The sequence below is a fragment of the Hippocampus bargibanti genome, linkage group LG10 (assembly GCF_051943395.1).
Source record: "Hippocampus bargibanti isolate YZ-2025 linkage group LG10, ASM5194339v1, whole genome shotgun sequence".
Taxonomy (NCBI): domain Eukaryota; kingdom Metazoa; phylum Chordata; class Actinopteri; order Syngnathiformes; family Syngnathidae; genus Hippocampus; species Hippocampus bargibanti.
This window is the reverse complement of record NC_142743.1, coordinates 2,085,001-2,095,000: the sequence shown is the minus strand read 5'-3', so window position 1 is coordinate 2,095,000 and position 10,000 is coordinate 2,085,001. Positions and strand designations below refer to the sequence as shown.

General features: G+C 42.1%; 1 protein-coding gene and 1 long non-coding RNA gene across 2 annotated transcripts in view; both read right to left on the bottom strand.

The window, feature by feature from the left end:
- dctd (dCMP deaminase) overlaps nucleotides 1-8,059 on the bottom strand; it is a 13,510-nt gene extending 5,451 nt beyond the window's left edge. The window contains exons 1-3 of the mRNA XM_089006136.1: nucleotides 7,811-8,059; nucleotides 7,572-7,671; nucleotides 4,814-4,949 (exon numbers count right to left, since the gene is read on the bottom strand). Coding sequence (XP_088862262.1) covers nucleotides 4,814-4,949; nucleotides 7,572-7,671; nucleotides 7,811-7,851 — 277 coding nt within the window. The 5' untranslated portion in view covers nucleotides 7,852-8,059. The remainder of the gene's footprint in view (nucleotides 1-4,813; nucleotides 4,950-7,571; nucleotides 7,672-7,810) is intronic.
- A 1,251-nt stretch (nucleotides 8,060-9,310) lies between these two features.
- The window catches only part of LOC148892056 (uncharacterized), a 1,186-nt gene continuing 496 nt past the window's right edge, over nucleotides 9,311-10,000 (bottom strand). The window contains exon 3 of the long non-coding RNA XR_016116303.1: nucleotides 9,311-9,619. This is a non-coding gene — a long non-coding RNA (uncharacterized LOC148892056). The remainder of the gene's footprint in view (nucleotides 9,620-10,000) is intronic.

Genomic DNA, 10,000 nt, shown 5'->3' with positions numbered 1-10,000 from the left:
CGACGGCCGTGCCAGTGGCGCGACCAAGACTGAGCCGAGGCGGGTGGGCGTCAGTACACAGCGTCACCGCGTCAGGCCACAGTACAGAATCAGCTATCTTGAAAATCACAAATGACCTTCTTATGGCAGCCGATGCCGGTTGACGCTCCATCCTCGTCCTCCCTGACCACAGCAGCTTTTGACAGCATTTCTCACCCCATCCTACTTAATAGACTCTCCTCCATAGGTATCACCCACACACCCCTTCGCTGGTTCCATTCTTATCTCTGTGGCTGCTCTCAGTTTGTCCAAATCAAATACAGTAAAGTCTCGTTCTATCGATATTCAAGGGAGTCCGAAAAAATATCGATATAACCGGGACTATCGATATATCCGACCCTGTTTGCATGTAATTTTCTCCGTGCGTGCATAGAAATAGTATCGATATAACCGGGACTATCGATATATCCGATATCGATATAACGAGACTTTACTGTACTTCACTTTACAGGCCTGGGTGTCATCCTCGATAGCTCATTATCCTTCCACTCCCATATAAATACCATCACCCGATCCGGTTACTTTCACCGATGCAATGTCAATCGTCTCTGTCCGTCTTTCACCCCTTACTTCACTGCAATCCTTGTCTACAGTCTCATCACCTCCCGCATTGATTATTGCAATTCGCTTCTTCTTAGTGTCCCTCATAAATCTCTCCACAAACTACAACTGGTCCAAAATTCCACAGCCCGGATCACCACCAGAACCCCTTCCTTTCACCACATCACCATCGCCCACTGGTCCCGGTCAAACCGAGAATTGAGTTTAAAATACTTTTTATACATTTAAAGCCACCCATAACCTTGCCCTTCCATACTTATCTGACCTTCTTCAAATGTCTGTTCCCTCTCGTTCCCTCAGATCCTCATCCTCCCTATACCTCTGTGTGCACCCTGCCAGTCTTTCAGCCGCTCCGCCCCAAACCTCTGGAACTCTCTTCCTCCCGACATCTGTAATATCCATTCTTCCCATCTCAAAACCCACCTATTTAAAATCGCATTCTCTGTATAGTTTTATCTTTTGTTCTTATTTATGTGGTTTTATTTATGTCCCTAAGAGAGCCATAAAAGTAAAATATTTAGAAATGTTTTTCAGTGAGAGCCATATGCGGGCACACACACACACACACACACACACACACACACACACACACACACACACACACACACACACACACACACACACACACACACACACACACACACACACACACACACACACACACACACACACACACACACGCTCCAACAACCCCACAACCCTTGTGAGGCTAAGCATATTGGAAAATGGATGGATTGATGATGATGATAATTGGCCATTGTGAGGTTTTCCAAGAGATATTCCCAATCAGGCTAATTGTCTCGAAGTGTCTCAGGTGGTTTTCGAAAAAGGAAAAATGATTAAATATCATCTACTGCTGACACTCCCAAGTGATTACTTGGAATAAAGTCATGCAATGTTTAATGTCTTTAAGACAAGTCCAGGTTTCTTCTCAACACAATTTCTCACCGTAGGGATATTTTGTCTCCAAACGATCATCTGCTGACCGAGCCCAGGGTAACTGGTCATCATCACAACCGTTTGGCATTCCATTGTAGCCGATGCCAACAATCTTATTTTCCTGGTTCACTATGCAGGCCCCCACCTGCAAGCCGAAAACTCATTTCATTTGGTTTTACAACCAAGTAGACTTTGACAATCAAACAAAAATACATTGCAAAACACACAAAATGTCAGAATATCGCACACAACTTCAGCAAACCTCATTGATCTTGATCTTAGGGAAATCAAGGAAAACTAAGTGGATTGATGTTTTTCTTCGTTGTTTGTGATTCCGCTAGACCAGGGGTCGGGAACCCGCGGCTCCGGAGCCGCATGTCGCTCTTTCACCCCCCTGCTGCGGCTCCCTGCGGCTTTAGAAAATAATAATAATAATGAGTATTTAATTGAATGTATATTATTTTAGTTCGTTCGTTTTTAAAATGTAATTCTAAATTTGAAGAATATGGTGATTATAAATAATACAAAATAAAACGTATTCAATTTTTTTCTCGCTCATAATCTACGTCACAACCATCCACAGTGGACGGTCACAAATTGCGCACGATTTCTTGAATTTTTCGACCCCCAGGTAGGCCAACTATGGATAAATCTAAGAAAAGAAAAGTGTCTGAAGAAAACAGAACGTTTAATGAGACGTGGGCAGATTCGTTCGCCTTCACTGCTGACGAGACCGGTTTACCGGTATGCTGTGCTGTATGTCATGCATATTAGCATATTTGACAATAAAGCTGACTTTGACTTTGACTTAATATGTCATGAGAAGTTAGCAAACAACAAAGAGTCAAATGTCGCAAGACATTTCCAGAACAAACACACAGCCTTTGCTCAAAAATGTCCGGATGGAGATGAGAGAAAAAGAGCCGTTTCGGAACTGATGCGGAAAGCTGATCAGAGCAAAAATCATTTTATGAAGTGGATGATCATACAGCCCTGATGTGCAGAGGCTGTGCGCTGAGGTGCAGGAGCAGAAATCACATTAACCAGGTGATAAATATTGTATTTTGCAAATATTCTTTCTTTTCAAATAGACATTGAGTATTATATTTGAAAGTAATCTTCAACCCAACGTCTTTTTTTCAGAGTTTAAAATGTTTTTGTTGCGTGCAGAAATGTAATTTCGCTTCTCTGTAACAGTTCATTGATTCATAAATGCAACACACTATAGTTTGTTTATGCATATAAACAACGTACAACATTGTAAAAAACAAAGATGAAAAGATGCAGTGTTGTCTTTATTTTAAATGTCAAAAGGATTTTGTGGCTCCCAGTGTTTTCTTTTCTGTGGGAAATGGGTCCAAACGGCTCTTTGAGTCGTAAAGGTTGACGACCCCTGCACTAGACACATAATGCCATTGATATCAAGAGAAGAATCATGTGAATAGCATGTAGCCAGCAAATGTTGCCAGGGTTCTACCTGGATTGAATTGAGGCAGAGGAGGGACCATTCTGACCATGCGCCAAGACATACACATATACGACCGGCGCGACTTACGAACAACCATACTTACGACCACGACCGCCAGACCCAATTTTTTTTTAAATTATACGCCTGGCACGGCAACGCACTAGCAGCCCGGCAACGAGTACGGCAATTTTGGCCAGCCAGCCAGCATCGCACTCTCGCGCAGCAATCGACCACACAATGGCACCGGAAGGGGGAGTGTCCACCGACGGCCGTGCCAGTGGCGCGACCAAGACTGAGCCGAGGCGGGAGGGCGTCAGTACTCAGCGTCACCGCGTCAGGCCACAGTACAGAATCAGCTATCTTGAAAATCACAAATGACCTTCTTATGGCAGCCGATGCCGGTTGACGCTCCATCCTCGTCCTCCCTGACCACAGCAGCTTTTGACAGCATTTCTCACCCCATCCTACTTAATAGACTCTCCTCCATAGGTATCACCCACACACCCCTTCGCTGGTTCCATTCTTATCTCTGTGGCTGCTCTCAGTTTGTCCAAATCAAATACAGTAAAGTCTCGTTATATCGATATTCAAGGGAGTCCGAAAAAATATCGATATAACCGGGACTATCGATATATCCGACCCTGTTTGCATGTAATTTTCTCCGTGCGTGCATAGAAATAGTATCGATATAACCGGGACTATCGATATATCCGATATCGATATAACCAGACTTTACTGTACTTCACTTTACAGGCCTGGGTGTCATCCTCGATAGCTCATTATCCTTCCACTACCATATAAATACCATCACCCGATCCGGTTACTTTCACCGATGCAATGTCAATCGTCTCTGTCCGTCTTTCACCCCTTACTTCACTGCAATCCTTGTCTACAGTCTCATCACCTCCCGCATTGATTATTGCAATTTGCTTCTTCTTGGTGTCCCTCACAAATCTCTCCACAAACTACAACTGGTCCAAAATTCCACAGCCCGGATCACCACCAGAACCCCTTCCTTTCACCACATCACCCTCGCCCACTGGTCCCGGTCAAACCGAGAATTGAGTTTAAAATACTTTTTATACATTTAAAGCCACCCATAACCTTGCCCTTCCATACTTATCTGACCTTCTTCAAATGTCTGTTCCCTCTCGTTCCCTCAGATCCTCATCCTCCCTATACCTCTGTGTGCACCCTGCCAGTCTTTCAGCCGCTCCGCCCCAAACCTCTGGAACTCTCTTCCTCCCGACATCTGTAATATCCATTCTTCCCATCTCAAAACCCACCTATTTAAAATCGCATTCTCTGTATAGTTTTATCTTTTGTTCTTATTTATGTGGTTTTATTTATGTCCCTAAGAGAGCCATAAAAGTAAAATATTTAGAAATGTTTTTCAGTGAGAGCCATATGCGGGCACACACACACACACACACACACACACACACACACACACACACACACACACACACACACACACACACACACACACACACACACACCACACACACCACACACACACACCACACACACACACACGCTCCAACAACCCCACAACCCTTGTGAGGCTAAGCATATTGGAAAATGGATGGATTGATGATGATGATAATTGGCCATTGTGAGGTTTCCCAAGAGATATTCCCAATCAGGCTAATTGTCTCGAACAGTGTCTCAGGTGGTTTTCGAAAAAGGAAAAATGATTAAATATCATCTACTGCTGACACTCCCAAGTGATTACTTGGAATAAAGTCATGCAATGTTTAATGTCTTTAAGACAAGTCCAGGTTTCTTCTCAACACAATTTCTCACCGTAGGGATATTTTGTCTCCAAACGATCATCTGCTGACCGAGCCCAGGGTAACTGGTCATCATCACAACCGTTTGGCATTCCATTGTAGCCGATGCCAACAATCTTATTTTCCTGGTTCACTATGCAGGCCCCCACCTGCAAGCCGAAAACGCATTTTATTTGGTTTTACAACAATGAAGTAGACTTTGACAATCAAACAAAAATACATTGCAAGACACACAAAATGTCAGAATATCGCACACAACTTCAGCAAACCTCATTGATCTTGATCTTAGGGAAATCAAGGAAAACTAAGTGGATTGATGTTTTTCTTCGTTGTTTGTGATTCCGCTAGACCAGGGGTCGGGAACCCGCGGCTCCGGAGCCGCATGTCGCTCTTTCACCCCCCTGCTGCGGCTCCCTGCGGCTTTAGAAAATAATAATAATAATGAGTATTTAATTGAATGTATATTATTTTAGTTCGTTCGTTTTTAAAATGTAATTCTAAATTTGAAGAATATGGTGATTATAAATAATACAAAATAAAACGTATTCAATTTTTTTCTCGCTCATAATCTACGTCACAACCATCCACAGTGGACGGTCACAAATTGCGCACGATTTCTTGAATTTTTCGACCCCCAGGTAGGCCAACTATGGATAAATCTAAGAAAAGAAAAGTGTCTGAAGAAAACAGAACGTTTAATGAGACGTGGGCAGATTCGTTCGCCTTCACTGCTGACGAGACCGGTTTACCGGTATGCTGTGCTGTATGTCATGCATATTAGCATATTTGACAATAAAGCTGACTTTGACTTTGACTTAATATGTCATGAGAAGTTAGCAAACAACAAAGAGTCAAATGTCGCAAGACATTTCCAGAACAAACACACAGCCTTTGCTCAAAAATGTCCGGATGGAGATGAGAGAAAAAGAGCCGTTTCGGAACTGATGCGGAAAGCTGATCAGAGCAAAAATCATTTTATGAAGTGGAGGATCATACAGCCCTGATGTGCAGAGGCTGTGCGCTGAGGTGCAGGAGCAGAAATCACATTAACCAGGTGATAAATATTGTATTTGCTATTGTGCAAATATTCTTTTTTTTCAAATAGACATTGAGTATTATATTTGAAAGTAATCTTCAACCCAACGTCTTTTTTTCAGAATTTAAAATGTTTTTGTTGCGTGCAGAAATGTAATTTCGCTTCTCTGTAACAGTTCATTGATTCATAAATGCAACACACTATAGTTTGTTTATGCATATAAACAACGTACAACATTGTAAAAAACAATGATGAAAAGATGCAGTGTTGTCTTCATTTTAAATGTCAAAAGGATTTTGTGGCTCCCAGTGTTTTCTTTTCTGTGGGAAATGGGTCCAAATGGCTCTTTGAGTCGTAAAGGTTGCCGACCCCTGCACTAGACACATAATGCCATTGATATCATAGAGAAGAATCATGTGAATAGCACGTAGCCTGCAAATGTTGCCAGGGTTCTACCTGGATTGAATTGAGGCAGAGGAGGGACCATTCTGACCATGCGCCAAGACATACACATACTATTCTCTAACCAACTTTGTCAAGACTTTAAGTTCAGGGGTCAAAGGAGAATATAACCATAATCATTTTATTAATTGATTATACTGTAGTTGTCATCGACAAAGGACGGGCTCATAGCACGAGTGGTGAAGTCACTTTGAGACTATCTGAAAATTTCAAAGCAGGCTAAGATACGCACTATGATACGTGCCCACATATGGTGCAACGGTATGCTGCAGTGCATGACGCAAAATATACAAACATTGTTTTAGTTTTTGTAACTTTAGCAGTTGAGTGATTTTCAATACTATCATCGTCAATACACAAGTGGTTGTTCATCTATATGTGACCGTCGATAAACTGGCAACCGGTTCAGGGTGTACCCCCACCAACTGCCCGATGATGACGATAATGGCTGGGATAAGCCCCATGACCCCTCACAACCCTTGTGAGGATTAAGCGGAACAGAAAATCCATCCATCCATTTTCCAGACCACTTCATCCTCATTAGGGTCGTGCGGGGTGCTGGAGCCTATCCCAGCCGACTTCGGGCACTAGTTGGGGGACACCCTGAATTGGTTGCCAGCCAATCGCAAGGCACACAGAGACAAACAACCATCCGCGCTCACACCTAGGGAAAATTTAGAGTGTTCAATCAGCCTTCCATGCATGTTTTTGCAATGTGGGGGGGAAACCGGAGGACTCGGAGAAGACGCACACGGGCCATGGAAGAACTTGCAATCTCCACACAGGGAGGCCGGACTAGGTTTTGAACTCAAGACCTCTGCACTGTGAAGTCAGTGTGCTAACCACTCGACTACCGGGCCGAAATTGAATGAATGAAAAAAATAAAGCATATAACGGTCCTCCAAGGGAAATCAGAAATACAAATTGGCCGGTGACAAAAAAATGAGTTTCACCCCGCTGCTCTCAATTCAAACCTTCTGCTCTTTGATTTCTGCAACAAACGATGCTCCAGTGGCATTTTGTTTTAATCAAATCGATACCGGGGTTGGGCATTGTATCAATGTTCTTTGAAACATAATTTACATTACGATGCTACGGGGTTACTGTCTGTGTGTGCGTGTGCGTCAGCGTGAGTCAGTGCGTGCGAGCGAGACTTTCGGAGAGCCAGCGAAGGAATGTCTTCACAAGCACGCAAAGAAATGCAGAATTGTTATTTTGAGCGCTCGTTACGATTAATGGAAATTGTTGTTAAATTGGGACACGCAATACACACTTGTGAGCTCGGGTCTTTGCTCCTCTGAGCTGACAAAAACGCCACGGCCATGAAGTACTCGGGCCATTCCAAGCAGTCTTCCCTCTTCTTGGTTGTGCAGCTGCGGAGATAAAAAAAAAACGATGAATGAACCAGAAATGACTGCATAGTATGTGGGCAAATGATCGCGGTTAGTGTGTTCTTGATTCGTAAATTGCCTCAGCAAGTTGTTGCCCCTTGTCGGCAGAAGCGCATCTTACCTATTGTAAATGTCATCTTTCTGCAGCGAGAAGCCTTCCATAATCGTCCAGCCTGGAAATAAAAAACTTTCTCCCACACGACCTGGCAACAACCGGAAAACAATTCCCGCGTTCAGTACTGTCTCTCTTAGTTTAATATTCTCCTGAGTTTGTTTGACAGGTCCAACAAATTAAAGGAACACGATCCACATAGGTGTGTCATAGGTTTACCTTTCAAAACAAAAAAACATTTCTAATACTCTAAAAATTGGCGAATGCATGGGAACTTCTCACCCAATATGTAATTCCGCTAATAAGCAACGCCTGTCAGTCACAGTTGGGGGATATAATAAAAGGGTGGTCCAGCATGTGCGCACGCACAGCCAGAGAAAGAGACAGAGCCAGAGATGCTTTTTGTGGGCGTGAGTTTGAAAATGAGAACAAAAAGAAAAAGTATTGACTTTTTTCTCAGTTTTAAAGGGATATTTGTCGTTTACCTATACGTCTGTGTAAGCTCTCAGTCGTACAGGAATGGTCCATCGATGAAAAGGTTTCTTCAGCCGTCATCTGTACTTCTTTGAAGGTGTCGGACGTTTCGCTTCTTATCTAAGAAAATTCGTCAGAAAACTAAAGTCTTACTGGTAGTTTAGGCTCTATATATATATCCCTACTGTCCAGACATGGCGGTGCCGGACTCTCATATGATAGGTCCCTCCTCTCAGGTTGGGGGGAGCAGAGGACTACTCCTTGCAGCTCCACTTATTGCTCCTATTGTTCTAACGACTGGCCTGATTGCCCCACTTCCACCGGTGTCACCTCATCAGTATTACTAATCCTAAGTTGCCTCAGCAGGCTGTTGTATGAACGATCCAAATTGAACCTCACCCCACCAAACCGGTTTAATGAAGGATTTAGTTGTTTTATGAAAATCACTTCTTTTACTCCACTTTCAAACCGTCTATGTTCTTTTGCTAAGAATTTAACCTCATTGTCATCAAATGAGTGGTTGCTAGCTTTTAGGTGCATCCCTGCGATGTTGATAGTCTTTTTTTGAGAATTTGTTTAGTCTCCCCAATGACATACATATACGTGTGTCTCACACACACACACATATACATATAAATACACACACATATATACATATATATATATATATATATATATATATATATATATATATATATATATACACACACACACATTCATACATACATACACACACATATATATATACACACACACATACATATATATATATATATATATATATATATATATATATATATATATATATATATATATATATATATATATATATATATATATATATATATATATATATATATATATATATATATATATCAGGACATGAAGGTAGCTGGTGTGCGCGAAGAGGATGTACAAAACCGGGTTGGATGGAGGACACGGATTCGCGGTGGCGACCCCTGAGGGCAAAAGCCGAAAGGAAAAGAAGACGAAGATGACACAAACAAATGACAAAACAAACCATAACAATTGGGAAAAAAAATGCTTTATGAAAAGTAATAAAATGCACAAAAACACACCTGGGTACAAACTTGTGCCTCTGAACTTAGACTATCGATAGCAAGAACTCCCAGTTTTGTCTCAAATTATTTGGTTTTGTGCTTCAAAAAAAAAAAGTCTGCTTCCATGATGACCAAAGACCAGACACAAAAAGCTGGATTTGATGTACTTCTGTGAATAACGTAAAGTGAGTTGAGTTGAATTGAAGAAGCAAGTCATTTCACCAGTAAATTGGACGTTGTGGGTGAGTCTGCACCCTTCATGAGTGTTGAGGTACTCTTCAACCTATACATTTTAAAATAAAGAGACACAAAAAATATGAAAGATTTGTGCCGTGAACATTGATTCACAAACTACCCTGTCTGAACAATCAGGTTGGTTGATGGTACACAATTTCTTTGATGCGCTAACATCCATAGTTTGCAAAGAGTCGAAGAACAGTGTCAACGTTTTTGCTCTGCGAGCGACTCAATTCACAATTAGAAATGTCTCCTTTTCTATTGTTATCCTTGGAACGTGTTACATTTCTGGCAGTTTCCACTGAGTTCTTGCTGGCAGGGCCTGGGCACGTGCCACTAAACTTTGTCCGTGGCGTTTGCCCCTGACAAGGCGTCAACTCGCTTCTGAAGCTTTACATTCATTTTATTGGGAAACGTTGCTTTGGCT